Source organism: Chanodichthys erythropterus, chromosome 8, assembly GCF_024489055.1.
Source record: "Chanodichthys erythropterus isolate Z2021 chromosome 8, ASM2448905v1, whole genome shotgun sequence".
NCBI lineage: Eukaryota > Metazoa > Chordata > Actinopteri > Cypriniformes > Xenocyprididae > Chanodichthys > Chanodichthys erythropterus.
The window spans coordinates 41,333,055-41,356,107 of NC_090228.1; the positions used below are offsets into that span (position 1 = coordinate 41,333,055).

The 23,053-nt window shown below is 36.8% G+C and overlaps 2 protein-coding genes across 7 annotated transcripts; both read right to left on the reverse strand.

The window, feature by feature from the left end:
* Positions 1 to 745: 745 nt before the first annotated feature.
* Positions 746 to 6,736, reverse strand: LOC137025251 (gastrula zinc finger protein XlCGF7.1-like). Its single transcript, XM_067393272.1, has 2 exons — positions 6,652 to 6,736; positions 746 to 1,476 (listed from the first exon to the last, which is right to left on the reverse strand). Exons 1-2 carry the CDS (start codon positions 6,734 to 6,736, stop codon positions 746 to 748), a joined length of 816 nt encoding a protein of 271 aa, XP_067249373.1.
* On the reverse strand, positions 4,936 to 19,992 carry LOC137024976 (zinc finger protein 501-like). 6 transcript variants are annotated; one of them, XR_010895807.1, is made up of 6 exons: positions 19,932 to 19,992; positions 19,152 to 19,298; positions 16,836 to 17,692; positions 16,673 to 16,729; positions 6,652 to 6,797; positions 4,936 to 5,607 (listed from the first exon to the last, which is right to left on the reverse strand). XR_010895807.1 is itself a non-coding variant. In XM_067392961.1 (5 exons), the coding sequence occupies exons 2-4, from the start codon at positions 19,234 to 19,236 to the stop codon at positions 16,709 to 16,711; spliced, it is 963 nt and encodes a 320-aa protein (XP_067249062.1). In that variant the 5' UTR covers positions 19,237 to 19,298; positions 19,932 to 19,992; the 3' UTR covers positions 6,468 to 6,797; positions 16,673 to 16,708. The 6 variants fall into 6 exon arrangements, 1 of the variants encoding a protein (XP_067249062.1); XR_010895806.1 differs by lacking the exons at positions 4,936 to 5,607; positions 6,652 to 6,797 and adding exons at positions 10,856 to 11,866; positions 12,001 to 12,196; XM_067392961.1 differs by lacking the exon at positions 4,936 to 5,607 and having other exon boundaries at positions 6,468 to 6,797.
* Between the last annotated feature and the right edge of the window lie 3,061 nt (positions 19,993 to 23,053).

A 23,053-nucleotide genomic window follows, 5' to 3' on the forward strand; every position in this document is an offset into this window, starting at 1 on the left:
TTGCATGTATATGCAGTTTGTATTACAGAAAAAAAAAAAAAAACTGGACTGTTCTCTATCATTGGTCACTGTACTGGACTGCATACCCATGTCTGATCACAGCTATTGGTCTCATCAGATTCATGCTAAGCTATGCTAAAACTGGTTCCGCCAGACCTGGAGATCGGCTGAATGGATAAGAAAATGGTAAAACTCAACTGTTTAACTCTAGGGGAGTTGGAAAATGAGCCCATTTTCAAAAAAAAGTGGAGGGTTCCTTTAAATGAAGTTCAGATTCGTAGCAGTTTAACGTAACCTCATGGGCACTGGTTTTGTCGGGGTTCTGACCAAAATACAGCTCTAGAAAAAATGAGACCACCGTAAAATTAGTAGTTTCTCTGGATATATCTATGTGTGTTTTAGTAAAATGTACATTTGAGAAAAAAACATTGTAATTTAAATAATTTATTTGCAGAAAATAATAACAAAATAACAAAAATGATGTTATGAATAATGCAAAGAAAACAAGTTAATATTCATTTTTTTGGTTGATTTTTTTAGCTGAATCAAATTTATGAGTTAAACTGAATCAATTAATAATATATAATTCCTAGTGCTGTTTTAAATTGCAGAATTTGAAACTTTTTTGAAACTCATTCCAGACAAAGTGGGACTTAAAATCTACATCTTTTCAGAATGTCTCTGTAAGTATGATGGGGGAAAAAATGTTTATTACACTAAACAAAATTAAATTCTTCTCCCAGAGTCAATGCACAAGTGATTTTTGAAATTGTTCTATTTTGCAAACCTCTTGCCACACTGAGGAACCTTGCAAATTATTTCCAGAATGAGTTTGCAAGTGCCTTTTCAGGTCTTTTTGATATGTGAAACTCTCTTCACACTGAAGACAAGTGAAAGGTTTCTCTCTAGTGTGAAGTCTCAAGTGAATGTTAAGGTTTCCTTTTTGAGTGAAACTCTTTCCACACTGAGGGCATGTGAAAGGCTTTTCTCCAGTGTGAATTCTCATGTGGGCATTAAGAGTTGGTCTATGTGTAAAACTCCTTCCACAATGAGGGCATTTGTAAGCCTTCACCCCAGAATGAATTCTCATGTGGCTTGTAAGGTTCCCTTTTCTGTTGAAACGTCTTTCACAATAATTGCAGGTGAAAGGCTTCTCCCCAGTGTGAATGCTCATGTGGTAATTGAGGTTTTCTTTTCTGTTGAAACATTTTCCACACTGTTGGCAGATGAAAGAACTCTCTTCATTGTGAATTCTCATGTGGACTTTAAGCTTTCCATGTTGTCTGAAACTCTTTCCACACTGAGAGCAGGTGAAATTACTTCTAGTTCCTGGCTTTTTAGCACTTTTTTGTACGGAAGTCATTTCAGTCGGTGAGCAACTATAAGCTTTTGTTATGAAATCATGATGTTTCTCATACTGATCGTTCTCTTCCTTTTCATTCAGTTCTTGACTCTCCTCTTTCAATGCAATCAGGCCTATGAAGTGAAAACAGATAAATAAAAGTTAACCATAAAACAAAACCAAACCAAACCATGTAGATCCTATTATGCATCTTGGATATGTATGTAACAGGATGCTGTGTCTGTGTGTAGCTGATGCTATGGGAATGCCCCCAGGTGTGATGGTAGTCTGAAGTCTGAATACAATCACACCAAATATTGAAAGAGTTGTTAACTATAGTATATAATAACATTTTAGCAGGTGTGCTTTAATGTGATGGCAAAAAAAACTGTCCCTCGAAAAAATGGCAAGAAAACACATCTTTAACTTCAATATCTGATGCAACTCGTATGAACTGGTTCTTTTCTTTTCAGCAACCATTTTAGTATATCTTCTCAAGGGACAATACTATAGAAATGAAACTTGGATATATTTTAGAGTAGTCAGTGTGCTGCTTGTATAGAAGTATAGATTTACTGTCCTCTGAAAATAACTTAACATACAGCCATTATTGTCTAAATAGCTGGCAACAAAAGTGAGTACGCCCTAAGTGATAACAGTTGTATGTCGTTTAACCATGCAAAGCCACATGTCCTATTCATCGTGTTCATGTTTTTGTCTGCTTGATAGGACTATACAAATGTGTGGATCTTGTATTAAAGCAGATAAAATTTGGTGCTTTGAGTACAATTCTCTCATACTGATCACTGGATGTTCAACATGGCACCTCATGGCAAAGAACTCTCTGAGGATTTGAGAATTAGAATTGTTGCTCTCCAAAAAGATGGCCTAGGCTATAAGAAGATTGGTAACACCATAAAACTGAGTAGAGAGGTTTTCCAAGACGGGTTCTACTCTGAACAGGGCAAAGAAGTTAAATCAAAGAAGTTAAGACCTTGTGCTGTGTGTCAGGTGCAGAAGCTGGCTTCAAAAAAAGATTCATGAGTGCCAGCACTGCTTTAGAGCAGCACTTCTCAAAGTCCGGACTCCGGTCCGGATCCGGACCCGGAGGGAATTCAATCCGGACCCGCCTCCATTTCATATTTCAACAGCAGTAAATTAATTGTGTGTAAGGGATTAAAAGTCTGGATTTCCTACTTTGGTAAACGCATGTCAAAATCATTTGTTTAGTGTTTTATGTCTTTTTTTGGAAATGGTCCGAAATTAAAGTGAAGGCGAGATATTTAAAGTTTTCCTCCGTGATTCAGTTGCCATGACATCCAGTGAGTGTATACTTTTGACATAATTGGGTGCGGGACGCGATACTTCACCGCAGTAAGCGTTTGAATGTTTTTTTTTTTTTTTTACAGTCTTTGGTGTGGAGCAGTGGTTCTCAACCTGCGGCCCGCATACAGTTTATTTTTGTTTTAAAATGTAAATTAAAGTGAATTAAATAAATATAAATGAAATATAATGCTTTATTTGTCATATAAAATAGTTTTGGTGAGCATTTATTATTTTCAGACATCAGGCAATGTAGGCTAATGACGCAATCACTCAGTTAACGAAACAAACACAAGTGCGCGCTTAGGAAGAATTCAAACAGTAGCCATTAATTTTGTCAATTTAAGCCTCAAAATGGTCAAATTTGTTATTAAAGGAGAAAAACTAAATGTGGAAGATAAAATGAAGGAACACATGCAAAAAAGAAGAGTTGCAGCATCAGCAGTAAAGGTAAGAAGAATGGAAGAATCAGTTTGCTGTTACTGATTATTATTGTGAAGCTAATGTCAGTAAGTTAGTTTTTATTTGTTATTTATTGTGTGCAACATCTTGGTATAATAATAGTATTATCTGCTAATACCATAACATTAAATCTGATTGGTTAGCATTGGTGACGTCATATGTAAATTATATGCTGCCCGTGAGACTTGCACTTGGACCATTGTGCGGCCCACTGGGAAAAAAGTTTGAGAACCACTGCTTTAGAGGTTGCAAAAGGGGAAGGTCAGCTTGTCAGGGCTCAGACCATACGCCACACACTGCAACAAGTCGGTTTGCATGTCTGTCGTCCCAGAAGGAGTCCTCTTCTGAAGCTGGCTCACAAGAAAATTTGCTGAAGACATCCTGTCCAAGAGCATGAATTACTGGAACCAATGTCCTGTGGTCTGATGAGACTAAGATAAACTTGTTTGGCTCAGATGGTGTCCAGCATGTGTGGCGACACCCTGGTGAGAAGTACCAAGGAAACTGTGTCTTGCCTACAGTCAAGCATGGTGGTGGAAGCATCATAGTCTGGGGCTGCATGATTGCTGCTGGTACTGGGGAGCTACAGTTCATTGAGGGAAACATGGATTCCAACATGTACTGTGACATTCTGAAGCAGAACATGATGAAAACTGGGCCGAGCGGCATGATAATGACCCCAAACGCACCACCAAGATGACAACTGCCTTGCTGAGGAAGCTGAAGTTGATGGAGTGGCCAAGTATGTCTCCAGACCTGAACCCTATTGAGCACCTGTGGGGCATCCTCAAGCTGAAAGTGGAGAAGCGCCATGTCTCTAACATCCAGCAGCTCTGTGATGTCATTATGAAGAAATGAAAGAGAAACCCAGCAACAACCTGTGCAGCTCAGGTGAATTCAATGCCCAGGAGGATTAAGGCAGTGTAAGATAACAGTGATGCTCACACAAAATATTGACACTTTGGACACAGTTTTGACACATTCACTTAGGGTATACTCACTTTTGTTGCCAGTTATGCAGACAATAATGGCTGTATGTTGAGTTTGTTGGGGATAAACAGTTTAGGACCCTTGAAACCAGATATGTTGAATAAAGACCCGGAGTCAAAGTTTAAAAAAAATAATAAATTGAAGAAAAATTTAATGAAGAATAGTTTGCAGTTTCATCAGCAGAAGCCAGCTTCAAGTCTCACAAGGAGTTCGTAGGCCGCTCCGCGTACATTCACATTTCCACAACAATTATACTCTAACAGAGTCCACTAACTACGTCATCACTTCAGGTTGGATGATTCTGATTGGCTAAGGAAAATAGACAAGGTTAGAAATTTTCCACACGTGGACAGATAGTAAGAAGCATATCTCCCTTCGTCACGGTGATGACGAGGGGGACCCTAGATTTAGGTACCGCATGTCCTTTTGGGGTCATGATGTGGCGTCTGCTGGTCTCGAGCAGAATGCCAGTTGTCCAGTACAAAAGGGACCTGCACAAAACACTTAGCGCACATACACAGATACACATGATTCACAGCTTCTTCAAGGCTGAAGTTGATCTGAGCTCTGCTCTGAGCAGAAAACTTTCCCCAAAACATACTGATAACATGTTCTTTTCTCTCAGTGAGATGTACAGAGGAAAATAGATCCTTTAACATACATTGAAGAAGTCATTCAAATAATTTAACAAATATAAATGTTGATTTATAACTTAAAAGATATATATTGAAGCGGCAGTGGATTCCAGAATCCACCCCTTCAAGTTATTTTTAGAGGACACTAAATTTGTACTGCTATACAAGCTGCACATTGTCTAAGTATATCCAATTTTCGTTTGCAATGCAGTGTGGGATGCAGTGGTGTAAAGCATGCTGCCACTGGACTCTAGAGCAGTGGAGACGTGTTCTCTGGAGTGACGAATCACACTTCTCTGTCTGGCAATCCGATGGACAAGTCTGGGTTTGGCGGTTTCCAGGAGAACAGTACTTGCCTGACTGCATTGTGCCAAGTGTAAAGTTTGGTGGAGAGGGGATTATGGTGTGGGGTTGTTTTTCAGGGGTTGGGTTTGGCTCCTTAGTTCCAGTGAAAGGAACTCTTAATGCTTCAGCATACCAAGACATTTTGGACAGTTTCATGCTCCCAACTTTGTGGGAACAGTTTAGGGATGGCCGCTTCCTGTTCCAACATGACTGCGCACCAGTGCACAAAGCAAGGTTCATAAAGACATGGATAAGTGAGTTTGGTGTGGAGGAACTTGACTGGCCTGCACTGAGTCCTGACATCAACCTGATTGAACACCTTTGGGATTAATTAGAGTGGAGACTGCGAGCCAGACCTTCTCGCCAACATCACTGCCTGACTACACAAATGCGCTTCTAGAAGAATGGTTAAAAATTCCCGTAAACACACTCCTAAACCTTGTGGAAAGCCTTCCCAGAACAGTTGAGGCTGTTATAGCTGCAAAGGGTGGGCCAACTCCATATTAAACCCTACGGATTAAGAATGGGATGTCATTAAAGTTCACGTGCATGAAAAGGCAGGCGTCCCAAAACTTTTCGCAATATAGTGTATATTATGATCAAATACCGTATGACAGTAAACATTTTTAGAGGAGTATTTTTGACTTTTCGTTTAATCAACAGTAATAGGGAGCAATTTCTTCTGCATCCCACAGTACTACAAACATAAGTTCCCGCAAAGAAACAAGCGTGGATGTCACCGACTAAATCTTTTGAATTCATTTATTTGAATTATTTTATTTACGATATGTTTGTAAGGCTAACTTATGTTGCTTTTGAATCTAATTATGTTTGAAATAACAGCTATTAAAATCAATTATACAATCAAATTAAAACTCATGGTAATTATAGCCAAAAACCCCAACCCCAAACCTAATTTAAGATCACAAAACTGAAATTTTTAGTAGTACCTAGGATATCTAAGTCCACTAAAGAAGGGAGAGCATTTTTGCATTTGGCTCCTAAATTCTGGAATAGTCTTCCTGATAATTTTCGGGGACATATTTCTTTTGCCAAGCATTCACATTATGCATCTCATAACCTTGTGCTCCAGTTATATCAGATCAAATGTGCATGATTACGTATTATTTGAAATGTTATGAACAGCAGCTAAGCTAATCATCCATTTGCTTTTCTTGTTTCTACCTCGAGATGTCCAACTATAGCTCTAACTAGAGCTTACGCCAGCTCTAGTTTGGATCCAGCCTCTTGTGAAGACTTCAGATGATTTGTATTATCTTAGAACTGTACATTTCTGAAATATGGATATTACTTGGACACAGTCACTTCTGATAACTGATTGCTCCAAATTGTAATGTAGAAACCTGCAGAGTTACATCATGTAATTTAAATTTCTCCAGAAAGTAACTGGTGAAGTGAGAGAACAATAGACTAAATTATATAGTACCTACTATAACACTCACATTACAATCTTCAAAAATATCATTCATTTCTGTATAGCTGGACATTTTAATAAGGATCAAATGACAGTTTAGCTTTGAGAATGAAACCAACCTGTTTGTTCCTCAGTATCTTCTTGTTTCACACTGAATACTTCTTCAATCTTTATGTCTTTACTCTCCTCTTTAATAAACACCATCTTTATAATAGTGCCACACATGGATCTCAGCTGCTTCACCAGGAGTTTTTTGTGTGTGTGTCTAAGAAGAGATGTGGAGAATTAGAGAGGAAAAAAAAACACATCCAAACTGGGTGCATCTCAATCAGCTCATTAGTCAGTGCACTCTTTATGAACTGTTCCTTGGTGAGTCAAAAACACAGCACAACCAGTGTAGCCCAATTCACAAACAAATGGACTATATTTCCTCAGGATTCAAAACAAAAGATTTTTAAAGCTTCAAAGCTTCATGAAGCACCATTTTGAAATCGCCCATCACTAGATATTGTTGAAAAAAGTCATTATTTAGTTTTTTTGGCACAAAAAAAGTATTCTCATTGCTTAATAATATTAAGGTACAACCACTGTAGTCACATGAAATGTTTTAAATATGTTTTTAGTACCTTTGGATCTTGAGAGGTGACAGTGACATTGCTGGCAATAGAAGCCTCACTGAGTGAGTAATAAATTACATTATTTTCTTAGGGATTCTGGGTGGTTGCTACATCTACAGACATTGAACACCAGTTAATAGCATTAACTCAAACAGTATTTGCAAAACTGATCCAGTCTCTTTGCTTTGCTAACATTAGAAAGACATGCCAAAATATAAATTCTATAATTGTTGTTCTTAACCTTGCACTAAATATTGTGATTTTAAAAAGCCTACATAATATTAATAAAACAATCTATAAAGTTTAATAGTCTATCTATAGTAATCTATAATGTTTAAGGTGCAATGTCTTGACGTGGTGGAGTTTTACATTTTGTTACTTTTAAATATTTTCAAGCAGTATAGGATAGATGATTGTGCTAATGTAACTTCTGCATATTCATGGATACAAATGTGTATTTCAGGCCATAAATCCACAAGAACTATTGCTATAACAGTCCTCGTGTCACCCTATAACTTTCTATATCTGGCACTGCCGGCTTTCATGACAACATTGTTTGTAAAACCTGTTGTGTTTTTTCCCTTCGGTGTTTTGACCAGCAGGTGTCGTCAACGTGAGGCGATTACAAGCGGTTTAAAAGCTCAGTTTGTTCCATTATTACCTGTCAGTGACAGCACTGATTCATAATACAGAAAGCGAAACGAGACGCACGTTTGTGTTGGATGCGTTTTATCCATATAAAATATCGTTCCCTAAAGTTAAATAAAGGGACTAAAGAGCCTTACAATGTTATTCAATAATAGTAATTTATTAATTCACATCTCTTGAAAAAACTCTAAAATGTACTGAACGGTTTTCAGTGTATTTAAAAGCAAACAATTATTTAAAAAAAAACAAACCTTTCTTCAGCCAAATCACAGGCGCAGGAACGCGGCGCAGCCTTATGACGTCACATCGACATACCAAAATAAAAGTCCTACTCATACGCCAAAATGTCAAGTGCAATACACACACACACACATAAAATATTATACATAAAAATTACATATATCATATATTTGGGCAATGCACGTCACATCACTAGACCAAATAAAAGTCCCAATCACAGGTTACTGTCTACAATGTCAAAAGTGCATAGGAAATTACATACATACATACATACATTATAATAATAATATATATATGTAAGCTGACTTCTAAATTAAAATATTAAACTGAACTATAAAATAACTCTATTAACTGGTTAATGGCCATTTCAAATGAGAGTTTCATTTGAAATGGACTTCGTTCATTTTCATTTTTTGTTTTCGTTACTTGAACCAATTCGGAGGCCTGGTGACAACCACATTCTACAACTGAATTAACTCAACCACATTTACAAAAATTCTAAGTAGTGTGTATGGAACTGAACTGACCAACTAATTGTTATTGATGTGTTTTAACATGCATTAGAAATATTTCTCTCTTTCTCATGTGCAGACAGTGCATCGCAATAAATCATAGGCAAAGTGGTATGAGCCTTGACTCATTTGTGTTGCCAGATCTTGCTAGGAAAATAACTAACAAGATTGAACCCACAATAAACTGAAATAAATCCAAACCAAGATTAAGTACTTAAATAAGCCCTAAACCACATATAAAATTGATGGACATGGCAACAATGCAAGAGTGCACTGCCTGGCGTGCTACCTTTGCTGGCCTTCTTGCTAGATAATGGCAGATATGGATGTTGTTGAGAGGGTGGGTTGGCTTTATTTACTCCAGAAAGCCCATCATCAGCAGCGTCGGCGGGCTCACCGTGTCTGGGTTCACGAGATTATCCAGAGACGCTCCCAGTTTGGTGAGTTTCACCATTTACTCCAGGAGCTGCATCTGGATGATGGCCGCTTTCAGCTGTACTTCCGTCTGTCTCGGTCCCAGTTTGACCTGTTGGCCCGCATTGGTGCGTGGATTTCGTACCAGGACACCAACTACAGGCGCTCAATTCCAGCTGCAGAGCGCCTGTCCATCTGTCTTCGGTCAGTAAATACTAATATATTCTGTTCTGATTGAATTAATTAACATTTGTCTACAACATGAGGTGATCCAAGCCTATTTTAAGCATAACATGGGGATTCACTGGGGACTCATTCAGGACCATTGCCAGCAGCTTCAGGGTTGGTGTCTCCACAGTCTGCAGCATCATCCCCAAAGTGGTCAATGCCATCTGGGACTGCCTGGTGGGGGAGTTTATGGTTGTGCCCTCCACAGATGACTGGAGGTCCATTGCGGAGGGCTTCCCGCTCTGCTGTGGAGCACTGGACGGCAAACACGTCATTCTAAAGGCACCCCCCAACTCAGGATCCCAGATCCACAACTATAAGGGAACTTTTTCTATAGTTCTCCTTGCGGTTGTGGATGCACTCTCTCGCTTCCGGGTGATTGATGTTGGGGGATACGGCAGGACGAGTGATGGTGGGATACTGGCCAATTCTGCCTTTGGTCAGGCGCTTCGTAGTGGCACACTCAATCTGCCACCTGACCATCCAATACCCAGAGTGGACCACAGAGGACCCCAGCCCCACGTCTTTGTTGCAGATGAGGCCTTCCCGCTGTGAAGAAACCTAATGCAGCCATTCCCTGGGCGTGTCCTTCCCAGAGAGAAGCACATGGAGAAGAGAGAAGGCATGGAGGATGCCTATGGGATGCTTTCTGCGCAGTGGAGGCTGTACCGCCATCTGATTGAGGTCCACCCTGAAGTTGCAGAGAAATGCGTGAAGGCGACATGTGTTCTCCACAATTTTATAAGGTCCTCAGCAGGCACCTGCAGTGAGGGAGGTTGTGGCCACCGAAGAGGAGCCACTGCCAGGTCTGGGACAGGTTGCAGCCAATAACTCCTCCAGAGAGGCACTCCAGGTGAGAGACACCTTTATGGCCCACTTTTTTGTGGAGGAAGCAGTCTCATGGCAGCCCACTGAATATTTTTTTTCTATCATGTCCTCCCAAGGACTGCCCCACAACGGCTCATTTAAGAGCCACCCACAAAACCCCAAAGATCTTAACTAGTTATATCTCTTTTATAAATACCTTCGATTGTAATGTGTTGTTCTCCTGTGTTTTCCCTGTTTGCAGGTAATGGCTGCACCTCAACTCACTTGCACTTATCAGGAGGTTCCAAAGTGACTCTGCTGTTGCCTAGGTTCCAGGCCTTGTCACAACATGCACATTTATTTATTTCTTGAGTCATAACTGTGACATAACACTAACTTTTGCTGAGTGGCAGGTTGTCCACAACAGCTGATAAGGTGAAGTGATTAAAACATGATAAATAGTACAACTTTAAAATTTTTTGCACAGGTCTGTTTAAAAAGAAACATTTATTTATTGTCTTGCTATACTGTTTTTTGCAATATGACACAGTACAAATAAACAAATGTTTGCAAATCAGACTGGAATATTGAAATAATGTTTCCTGTGAAAAATATAATGGTTTACTCTGTTGTGTACCACACCAAACCTTTGGTCACTACAAATATAGAATTCACGAGTTCACACTTACAAATAATCAGATAGTAAATAGTATGCGTAGTAGTATGCGTATTTGGGGTGCTGTCCGAGGAGAGGGCTCTGAGCTCGGTGTTTTGGCCTGAACCCAGAGTACTCCCCCCGTATTCTGGTTAGGAAGCAACCAGGCAAGTGTGAGGAGACGGGGTGGTGGAGGGTTGCTGTAAAACGGCAGAGGAATAAGGGTGATTTGACTCTGTCTACATATATATATTCTTTCACTCATTCTGATTGGGTAGATATGTCGATTACTGATTGCTAACAGCTGGCTGAAATGACGTGATAAGTCAGATTATTTGAACGTTGCTCCTCCTGAATTTTGTTAATAAAAAATCATTTAATAAAAAAATAAAAATGACAAATTAGCATTATAATAACTTTAATAATATAAAAATAACATTTGAACTATTTACATTTGAGACAGGAATAAAACGGACCATGCATTGGAAGAGGGACGATGGAATAGTGAGGGACACAAATGAAAGAGGAGAAAGGAGACCGAAACGAAAAGTCCGTTTCATTCCCTGCAGAGATTGCTGCCTCATTTAATTAAAAAAAAACTACTCTGTAGCCTCCAATGTCTCCAAATTGAGCAGAACAGTGCTGCTTTTATAAATTAATTTATGAATTTGAAATTTGAAATTTGACGAATTCCTTCGTCTGAGGTTGCAACTTCTGCAGGGACGGAAGCAGACTCAAAAGAAAATGCTCGTCCTTAGAGCAGGGAGGAGGTTGCGGCCTGGATCTCAGTGCTGCCAACAGCTCCTTCTCAAAATTAATGGGCTCCTCCCAGGGCCTTCCCCTCCTCCTTGTTGGTGGTACTGTAAAGAAAAATCTTGCAATGAGAAGGTTGAAAGCTGAAACCTGATTTTAAGATGTTCATAGAAAAGGTTAACTGAAAACAAAACAAAATTGTAACATTTTTAGTATTAAAAATCTCAAATAAGACTGGCACTACAAATGAGCAATAACTGAACTCTATTGAGCAGAAATGAATATTGTTTATTGGAAGCATGTCGGCAAATGAATAAATGCCTGTACACAACTGTGGGTACAGCAGCTGCAGACAATGGGCCAGCCTGAGCAGGAGAAGCAGCAGCAGGCTCTGGCAGAGGGGACTCTGGCTCTGGTGGAGGGGACCCAGGCTCACTGCCTTCCAAAAAGTCAGCTGGCTCTACCATGACAATAATACAAATTTAATACAACACCTTTGCATATTGCACTTGTTACAGAGATCCTTTCGTTGTTCACCTTAAATATAATAATACACAATAGTTTTTCTCTGTGTGGCGACACTTGTCAACACACCTCCTGTCTCAGATAGCCCTGCTGCGTCCCTACTCTCCATATTCCCACTCGAAGGGGTCGAGGAAGGATAGGACCGCAGAGTACTTCCACCTTTTGGCTGACTCTGCTGCTGACCCACTTCTTTTCTCAGTCTCCTTTCCCCTCTCTTTCAAATATGTGTCCCTCAGACTCTTCCATCTCTTTCTGCACAGATCCTCTGAATAAACACATCAGCTCGTCAGTTGGAAACTAGTAGCGGCAAACAAAGCGTTTTACAACTTACCAGATTGTCCGATTTCCTCGCTTATCCTCTTTCAGGCAAGGTCTTTTTTATTCCTGTCTCGATAAAAATATGATGACACATCATAGAGCTCAGGGTGGCCATACACAGCGACTATTATCTTTGTTCTGGTCTCCACCGCTGATCACGTCATAAACACATGACTACCAAAGCAGAGTCCCTGATTGGTTAACGCACCGCAAATATTCGCCAAATTCAACTCGGGTGTCTAGGGCGTCAGATGCTTGATTCGCGCGCCTGGCGCATGAACGGCCAATTCGCGCCCCAGGACATCTAAACGCGCGTTTACATTGACTTAACGTGTAAATCAGATGCCCCAGGCGCGTTCAGTGTGAATGCAGCATAATAATACATCTATATTGTCAACCAAGGTTGAAATTTGTCTTTTACATTGCTGTTTTATTGGAGTGATTTTTTATGTTATCCTTTTCTGTTGCTGAGAAACTGATCAACACTTTTGTTTTTTCACGCATTGATAACTGTGACGCTCTTCTTGCTGGAGTCCCAAAATCTACCTTAAATAAATTGCAATCTGTTCAAAATTCGGCCGCCAGGATCCTGACAAGGACCAGGGATCATATCTCTCCAGTTTTAGAGTCTCTACACTGTCTCCCTGTCAGGTTCCGGATTGATTTTAAAATTCTTATGCTGACCTACAAGGCCTTACGTGGTATGGCTCCGCAGTATTTGTCACAACTTTTAACTATCTACACTCTGAGATGTGACATCCGTTCCTCTGATTCTGGTCTTTTAGTTGTTCCTCCTACTCGTTTATGCTCTATGAATGACCGGGCTTTTTCCGTCAGTGCACGTAAACTTTGGAATTATCTCCCCATTGAGATTAGACAGGTCAAATCTTTTAGTGTTTTTAAGTCTGTTCTAAAAACCCACTTTTTTAGGATAGCATTTATGTGATTTAATTGTTTTAGGTGTATGTGGGAATATATATATATGTGGACCTGAGCTTGAGTATAAGAAATCTACAAATGCAAGATATAAGTATGCTATTCGTTTTATCTGTAAAAATGAGCAAACCTTAAGAGCTGATTCAATGGCTATGAAGCTGTTAAATCACAATATTACTGATTTTTGGAAAGAAGTCAGAACTTTTAATAGATGCAGAGTATCTCTACCTTGTACCTTAAATGGAGTTTCTGGGGCAGAGAATATTGCGGAATTATGGAGACGGCATTATTGTAATCTTTTTAATTGTATTCAAAATGAACTGTATAATGTGGATGATCTTCAAGTTAATGATCCAATAGTGATTAGGTCATGTGAGGTGGATCATGCTATTAGAGAATTGCCTCAAAATAAAGCTAGTGGCCTAGATAATATTTCTGCTGAACATCTTAAATATGGAAGTAAGAGGATAGCCCCTTTATTAGCTGTTTGTTTTACTGCCCTTTTGATTCATGGTGTGTTACCAGATTCAATATTGTCTGTTTTATTGGTGCCAGTTATTAAGAACAAAGCTGGAATGGCTTTAGCTAGTATCCTGTCTAAAGTGTTGGAAAAAATATTGTTGGATAGGTTAAATGTATTTATTAATTCTACAGACAAGCAGTTTGGTTTTAAGGCTAACCATGGTACTGATCTTTGCATCTATGCGTTAAAGGAAATAGTAAACAAGTATAGAGATAAAAACTCATCAGTCTTTATGTGCTTCATTGATGCATCTAAAGCCTTTGATCGGGTTAACCATGCAACACTATTCTTTAAAATGAGACAACGAGGGGTGCCAGAATACATTGTGAGAATCCTGGTCTATTGGTATGCCCACCAGATGGTGCAAGTAAAATGGGGCAATAAAGTCTCTGCCCCTTTTGGGGTTAGTAATGGTGTGAGACAAGGAGGGATTCTGTCCCCAATTCTGTTTAATCTCTATATGGATGACCTATCTAAATGTTTGAATGCTTGTAAAACTGGGTGTATGATTGGAAATACTCTAGTGAATCATATTATGTATGCAGATGATCTTGTGGTGTTTAGTCCCAGCAGTGCTGGCCTTCAACAGCTTTTAACTATGTGTTCTAATTATGGTCTTGAACATGATATTTTATAACCCTGATAAGAGTGTGGTTATGATTTGCAGAACTAAGGAGGATAAAAGTATAAAATTTCCAGTTTTTAAGTTGTCCAATAAGAGTATCACTGTGTGTGCGAAAATAAAATATCTTGGACATTTTATTACTGAATGCATGACAGACGATGAGGATATTGAAAGGCAACGCCTTAAGATATATATGCAGGCGAATGTACTTTTACGTAAGTTTAGTTTCTGTTCTGATGAAGTGAAGGTGTCACTTTTTAAAGCATATTGCACAACACTTTATACTGCTCATCTGTGGTTCAACTATAGAACATCTAGTTTACAGAAGCTGCAAGTAGCTTATAATGATGCAATGAGAATCTTATTAAAGAAACCTAGATGGCATAGTGCAAGTGAAATGTTTGTGAGTGCAAGAGTAATTACTTTTAAAGCACTGTTACGAAATCTTATGTATAGATTTATCTGCCGGCTTAATGCTTCTAAAAATGAGATTATTGTGAGTTTATTAAATATAGGGATTAGTTCTACGCGATATCAGTCAAAGCTGTGGAGACATTGGTATTGTTGTATTTTGTAATTCTTTGTGTGGTGGATGCTGTGGGTTGTATATGTTTTTTTTTGTGTGTGTGTGCAATATAAAACTACTACTAAACTAATACTGTTATTATTTTGGGCCTTGTGTCTCTCTGACATAAAAATACCACTTTATTATTTTTATTTCTTTTTTTTTTTCTCAGATGAATTATATTGCTTTATTGGTACTTTGTCTGGACTGTGGGTCCCTTAACGTATTTTATGGTTAGCTTTTTTCTTCTTTGATTTACAATAAATTTACCTTATAATTTAATGTGTTTTCTTTGATTATTTTTGGTCTGACAGTCTGCTGGGAGCCTTTCGTTCTTTTCTTTTATTTATTACGTCTTACCCCTAGAGGACGTAATAAAATGGGGGCTCATCCAGGATTTACCCGAAGCGAGAATCATACCCCTAGGCCAATAGCATTTTCTCAAAGTGCTTGTGTTTGAGTTAAAGGATTTTACATTAACCAATTTTAATGTTGGATTTAATTGACGCCTTTTTTCACCTTTATGTAAAAAGTGTCTAAAGTTCTTCTCTGTATTATTTTTTGTGTCGTTAGCTGTAAAGGGAATGAAGTTGTAAAAAAGAGATAGAGAAGTGCTATACATGTAACTGAACTGTAAATTATTGAAACTATTCAAAACTAAGCTTAAGCATGGTGAAATCAAACTGGTTAAGAGATGATCAAGACATTATGAGGACCTCATATTAAATGTTCAGTTCAGTTTTGTAGCAGTTTTAACTTATCATCACAAGACACCGGTTATGTCGAGGTTCTAACATGTGACCAAAATACAGCTCTAGAAATACAATTATGAGACCACTGCAAAATTAACACTCTCTCTGGATATACTATTTATATGTATTTGTTTGAGTAAAATGTACATTCTTGTTTTATTCTAGAAACTAGTGACATTTCTGCCAAATTTTGACATCATCATTTAGATAATAATAATTATTTAGAAAATAATAACTGGTCAAAATAACAAAAAAAATGTTAACAAATAATGGAAAGAAAACAAGTTCCCATAGGTCCCATTGGACCTTAGTTCATCTTCAGAAGACAATTTAAGATATTTTTGATAAAATCCGATGGCTCAGTGAGTCCTCCATTGCCAGCAAGATACTGAACATTTTCAGATGCCCATAAATCTACTAAAGACTTCAAAACACTGCTTCATGGAGCTTTGAAGCATTACAAATCTTTTGTTTTGAATCAGTGGTTTGGAGCATGTATCAAACTGCCACGCTCCAAACTGGAGCATGTATCACATGAATGGCAGTTTGACTCGAGCTCCAAACCAGCAGTGTTTTGAAACCACCCATCACTAGATATTGTTAAACAAAAAAACAAAATAGTGACTCGTTTTTTTGTGCACAAAAAGTATTCTCATCACTTCATAACATTAAGGTTGAATCACTGTAGTCACATGAAATGTTTAAATATGTCTTTAGTAGCTTTCTGGGTATCTGACAGTGTTAATTATTTTGCTGGCAATGCAGGCCTCATTGAGCCATCGGATTTTATAAAAAATAACTTAAATTGTGTTCTGAAGATGAACAAAGGTCTTACGGGTGTGGAACGACATGAGGGTGAGTAATTATGACAGAATTTTAATTTTTGGGTGAACTAACCCTTTAAAGTAATAAAATCCATGTCACTACCCCTTTAAACTGAATCAAATTTATGAGTTACACCTCTATGCAATCAAAATTCATTCAAACAGATAATTCCTGGTGCCATTTTAAATTGCAGATACCTTTGAAACTCATTCCACACAAAGAGGGTCTCAAATCTACATCTTTTCAGGATGTATCTGTAAGTATGATGGGAAAAGAAATGTTCATTACACTAAGCAAAATTAATTTTTTTCTCCACAGTCAATGCGCAAGTGATTTATGAAATTGTTCTATTTTGCAAACCTCTTTCCACACTGAGGAACCTTGCAAATTATTTCCAGAATGAGTTTGCAAATGCCTTTTTAGATCTCTTTGATATGTGAAACTCTTTTCACACTGAAGACAAGTGAAAGGTTTCTCTCCAGTGTGAAGTCTCATGTGAATGTTAAGGTTTCCTTTTTGAGTGAAACTTATTCCACACTGTTGACAGGTGAAAGGGCTCTCTCCAGTGTGAATTCTCATGTGGACTTTAAGGTTTCCTTTTCGACTGAAACTTTTTCCACACCGTTGGCAGGAGAAAGGGTTCTCTCCAGTGTGAATTCTAATGTGAGCATTAAGGTTCCCATGCTGATCAAAACTCTTTCCACACTGAGGGCATGTGAAAGGCTTTTCTCCAGTGTGAATTCTAATGTGGGCATTAAGAGTTGGTCTATGTGTAAAACTCCTTCCACAATGAGGACATGTGTAAGGCTTCACTCCCGTATGTATTCTCATGTGGCTTTTAAGGCTTCCTTTTCTGTTGAAACCTTTTCCACAATAATTGCAGGTAAAAGGCTTCTCTCCAGTGTGAATGCTCATGTGGTAATTGAGGTTTTCTTTTCTGTTGAAACATTTCCCACACTGTTGGCAAGTGAAAGAACTTTCTTCATTGTGAATTCTCATGTGGACTTTTAGCTTTCCATGTTGTCTGAAACTCTTTCCACACTGAGAGCAGGTGAAATTACTTCTAGTTCCTGGCTTTTTAGATTTTTTTTGTGAGGAAGTAATTTCAGTCGGTGAGCAAATATAAACTTTTGTTATGAAATCATGATGTTTCTCATACTGATCGTTCTCTTCCTTTTCATTTAGTTCTTGACTCTCCTCTTTCAATGCAATCAGGCCTAAAGTGGAGAGACAAATATAAGTAAACCATCAAAAAAAAAACATGTAGATCCTACTTTGCTGTATACCACTTATACCACCCACTCTTGCTGTAAACTCAGAACTTATTCTCATATGATCAACTCTTCAATTTATTGTACCCAAACACACAAATGAACATGAAGAAATATGGGCACCATTTTCTCTAGTACATTAGAAACTGTTGCACCCACCAGATTAATAAAAGTTAGAGAGAAAAGTATTGCACCATAGTACAACAGTATTACCCACGCTCTCAAGAGAGAAATTCGAAAGCTAGAGCGCAAATGGAAACAAACTCATTTACATGACTTTTAAAACTGTGTAGAAAGACAGTATGTCCCACTATAAAAAGCTCTAAAAAGCAGCCAAGGCCAAGGATCTCTGCAAACTTAGAAAATAACCACAACAATCCAAGGTTATTTAGTACAGTGCCTAGATTCACAAATAATCAGACGTCACTTAACTTAACTTAATATTCCAATTCAGTTTAGTAGTAACAACTTGAATTTTTTTTTTCACTGAGAAAAGTATCAGAAATACAATTGTAATTATGATGATATGCCACATGACAGTAAACATTTTTAGAGGAGTATTTTTGACTTTAGTTTTATCAACAGTAATACAGTGATTTCTTGAGGAGACTGTCTGCATCCCACAGTACTAAAAACAAGTTACACCACACACAAAGAAACAAGCATGGATGTCACTGACTAAATCTTTTGAATTAATTATTTTGTTTTTATTTATGATATGTTTGTAAGTCTAACTTATATTGCTTTTGAAACTAATTAATTAGTTGAGTGTTGATTATTAAATAAATTTGATAAACTAGTTAATTGTTTAAATAACCACCATTTTCGTTTTTTCCCCGAACATAATTCTATTGAAAACTTACTGCATTATGTGCCTTTGAGCGTTGACTATTAAATTAATTAACTAATTGATTAAACTGTGCTATTTTTATTTTCCCTAAAATTTTAATTAAGTTGTTTAGGTAAAATTGTTCAAATTATTTAAAAAATCTAATATTATTTACTTATTAAAAACGTTTGTGATGAATACATGGTAAGTTTTTGTTGTTCTGTACATGTGTTCTACTGCCCTTAAAAAAAAAAAGACTGTAGTCGTCTAATCTTAATATTGAGTCCGTTATTTTGCTTCTGGCTATAAGAAGTGTGAAGAATGTGGCTATAGGACCCTACGTAAAAGTGCTCAATCTCTTTCGCCCAGGCCCGGCCAAAAATAATATTCTGTCTACACAACTGATCTGATATGAAATAGGTCGTCAAATTATTATTGATAGGATTATTATTGCCATGTCAAATAAAACCACTTTAATAATGACACTCAGAAGACATTCTTCATTATATCATTCATTTCTGTAGAGATTTCAGTAAGGATCAAATGACTGAGTTTAACATTGAGAATTAAACCAACCAGTTTGTTCTTCAGTATCTTCTTGTTTAACTTTGAATTTTTCTTCAATCTTCATGTCTTCACTCTCCTCTTTAATAAACGCCATGTCGATAACTGTATGTCATGTGGATCTCAGCTGCATCACCAGGAGTTTTTCTGTGTGTGTGTCTAAGGAGAGATGTGTAGAATTAAAGAAAAAACAAAACAAAACAAATAAACATCCAAACTAATTCTCTGGTTGTATCTCAATCAGCTCATTAGTCAGTGCACTCTTATGAACGGTTCCTTGGCAAGTCAAAAACACAGCACAACCAGTGTAAAACCCCACACAGTCCTCATGCCACCCTATAAATATATATATATATATATTTTTTTACACCTATCACTGCCGTACTTTTTTGAAAACTATTAAAATTGTTTGTAAAAGCTGTTGTTTTTTTCCTCTCAGTGTTTTGACCAGCAGGTGTCGTCAGCGTGAGGCGACTTCAAGCGTTTAGAACATAGGTTTAGAAACAGTGAATAATTAAGCGACTCAATCTGTCTAAAAGCTCAGTTTGTTCCATTATTACTTGTCAAGGGACTGAACTCACATAATACAGAGTGAAACGAGACGCACGTTTTCTGTAACACGTTAGATGCGTTTTATCCATAAAATATCGTTCCTTAATGTTACATAAAGGGACGATAATGTTACATTCAATAATAAGTAATTCATTTTACGTCTCTTTGAAAACCGTCCGGTATAGTTTATAGTTTTTATATCAATTTAAAAGCAAACATTTGTTAAAAACAAAAACAAACCTTTCTTCAGCCGAATCACAGGCGCAGTAAAGCGGCCCAGCCTTATGACGTCACATCGTCACAACAAAATAAAAGCCCTGTTCACACGCAAAACCCTCAAGTGTATAGACGTTTACATAAAACACACACACACACACAAAATAAATATTATACATAAAAATCATATATATATTTGGGAGATGTTCCATTTTGTTTCCATGCATTTGAACCTAATGTCCAGGAAAAAATCACTACTGGGCTACACAATAAACAAGTTTTGTCAATAAAATTAAACCAACAATATTATTCAAAATCAAATATGCAACAAATCAATTGGTAATGCTGCGTTTTTATTAATTGAACAAAATTAATTCCTGTGTGTGTGTTTATATATATATATATATATATATATATATATATATATATATATATATATATATATATACACACACACTACCACTCAAAAGTTTGGGATCTGTAAGATTTTTAATGTTTTTTAAAAAAGTTTAATCTGCTTATTTAATTAAAAATACAGTAAAAACAGTATTATTGTGAAAAAATTATTACAATTTAAAATAACTGTTTTCTATTTGAATATATTTTACAAAGTCATTTATTCTCGTGTCAGCATCATTACTACAGTCTTCAGTTTCACATCACATCAAATTATTCTATGATGATTATTTCCTCAAGAAATATTTGTTATTATTATCAATGTTGAAAACAGTTGTGTACTTTTTTTTTCAGGTTTCCTTGATGAATAGAAAGTTCAAAAGAACAGCATTGATCTAAAATACAAAGCTTTTGTAACATTTTACACTACCATTCAAAAGTTTGGTGTCAGTAAGAATTTTTTTTCAATTTTTTTTTTAAAGAAATTAAAGATACTTTTATTCAGCAAGGATGCATTAAATCAATCAAAAGTGACAGTAAAGACATTTATAATGTTAGAAAAGATTAGATTTCAAATAAACACTGTTCTTTTGAACTTTCTATTCATCAAAGAACCCTGAAAAAAAATATTGTACACAAATATTTTGTACAATTGTAAAAAAAAAAAATGTTTCTTGAGCAGCAAATTGACATATTAGAATGATTTCTGAAGGATCATGTGACACTGTGAAGACTGGATTAACGATGCTGAAAATTCAGCTTTGCCAACACAAGAATAAATTACATTTTAAAATATTTATTAGAAAACTGTAAATTGTAACTTGAAATTGTAATAATATTTCACAATATTACTGTTTTTACTGTATTTTTAATTAAGTAAATGCACCCTTGGTGAGCAGACAAAACTTCTTTTAAAAACATTAAAAATCTTACCGATCCCAAACTTTTGAGCAGTAGTGTATATATATATATATGCACAGACTCGCCAGTGGAAAATTAATGACCATTCTTCCATTCTTTCTTTAAAAAGTTAATGTGGGAATACATACATATGTCTCCAAATGTCACAAATAATCGGCAAGAGGCACGATTGAATATGTATGTGTGTTGTTATTTGATATGGTTTTAACGAAAACTGAAACTAATTAAAAACATCTCATTAGCTTAAATAAATGTGATGGCACTGATGAAGGGTTGATCCCGAAAACATTTTGCACTCTGCACTTGCACTTTTTGTGGGTTCTGGAAAATAAATTCGTTGAAGTTGAGTTAATTCTTGTGTGCAGATCTTTCATTATTTTGGCTTTTGGAGTTATCTTTGGATCTATGCACCATTAGAAACTGTATGTATAAATCTTTGTTTGGACTGTGATCTGGTGCTACACCTTTTTCCGTATTAGCTTAAATAAAAACATGACTTATAATTGTTAGAAAAAAATAATTATTGCCTTCAAAAGTAACTGGAATAAAAATAAAATTAAGTTTTCATACTTTTTTTTTTCATTTCTTTTTCGTTTCATCTGCACCAAGCCACTTCTGATCCTGCAAAACCAGCACGCTGAGTTTCAGGGTACACCTAGAGCTTCTAATATAATGAATATATGTTTTATATGTGGTTCATTTGTATGTCAACACACAAATTATAGTTGTTTTATTAATTAGCTAAATTTGAAACTTGCCACCTTTACTGTCATAATCACTCACAATCTCTGATTATGTTACCAAGTGTTTTAACAATACTGGATGCTGAACACATTGCTTGTTTGGCTGAATTTTTCACTGTGTGCCACACATGCTTCCATGCATCTTCTTCTCTTCGAGATACCACATGCTCCCTGAGGTTGCTCGTAACCGTGGTTGCATCAGCAAGAGTACAACTGGTGGACTAAAGGGCCTTGTGTGCAACATGCACAACACACAGAAAGTCCTCTAATAGAACAAGATACGTAATAAATTCAACCCTATTCACGTGGTCATAGTTTCTAATAGGTATTAATCTTCATTCACTCAATTATTATATTGTAATCTGTTGCAGAGTTGCTGTTGTATGAAAATACTAACATGGTTACTGATACTGAAAATGCCTCCATTCACCACCGTAGGTCTCTTTTTCCCTGAGCTCAATTTCACAGAATATAGTGAATAATAATGAAACATAAACACATACATTTGTTATGAACAACAGCCATTGACTCTGTCATAAATTTTTATGTTTCTTGTAATTTTTATTAGGGAAGGACATGCCTGAAGGACACCGCTGTGCCTAAAGTTTTTTCTTTCTCCAAGGGCGAAGAACAACAGCCAAAAAGAAGATGCTTGGTAAGTTTTAATGAGGTGGTAAGCGGCATCCCTATTTCTGCTGTAAATAGTAAGGGTATAATCAAAGTGCTTTAGAAGAAACTTAATGTGCCTCTCTTCTTGAAAGTCTGGATGATGTTCCCCGGTGATCTTTCAGAGGATCCAAAAGAAGAAAAGTCAGTGTTTTGCAAAAACTTAAAGCAATTCGCAACTATGCTGCACTTTTACTCTCCAAAGGCCTATGACCAGTGGTGGAGGAAGTACTTAAGTTTAGTACTTAAGTAAAAGTATAACTACCCTGCAAAATATATACTTAAGTAAAAGTATAATTACTACATCAACATCTTACTTAAGTAAAAGTCATAAGTACATACTTTTAAATTTACTTTAAAGTATTTTTTTAAGTAAAAGTACAATCAGTTGTCTCAATGTCTGGGCTGTTCAATTGTAAC

What these genes read in the sequence shown, in the direction of transcription:
- LOC137025251 (XM_067393272.1), bottom strand. Translation starts at nt 6,736, where the DNA reads ATGGTGTTTATTAAAGAGGAGAGTAAAGACATAAAGATTGAAGAAGTA. An exon ending in AGATACTGAGGAACAAACAG is followed by an intron (nt 1,477 to 6,651) that starts GTTGGTTTCATT and finishes TTCACTTCATAG; the next exon opens with GCCTGATTGCATTGAAAGAG.
- LOC137024976 (XM_067392961.1), bottom strand. Translation starts at nt 19,236, where the DNA reads ATGGCGTTTATTAAAGAGGAGAGTGAAGACATGAAGATTGAAGAAAAA. An exon ending in AGATACTGAAGAACAAACTG is followed by an intron (nt 17,693 to 19,151) that starts GTTGGTTTAATT and finishes TCTCCACTTTAG; the next exon opens with GCCTGATTGCATTGAAAGAG. An exon ending in GTTCCTCAGTGTGGAAAGAG is followed by an intron (nt 16,730 to 16,835) that starts GTTTGCAAAATA and finishes TCATACTTACAG; the next exon opens with ATACATCCTGAAAAGATGTA.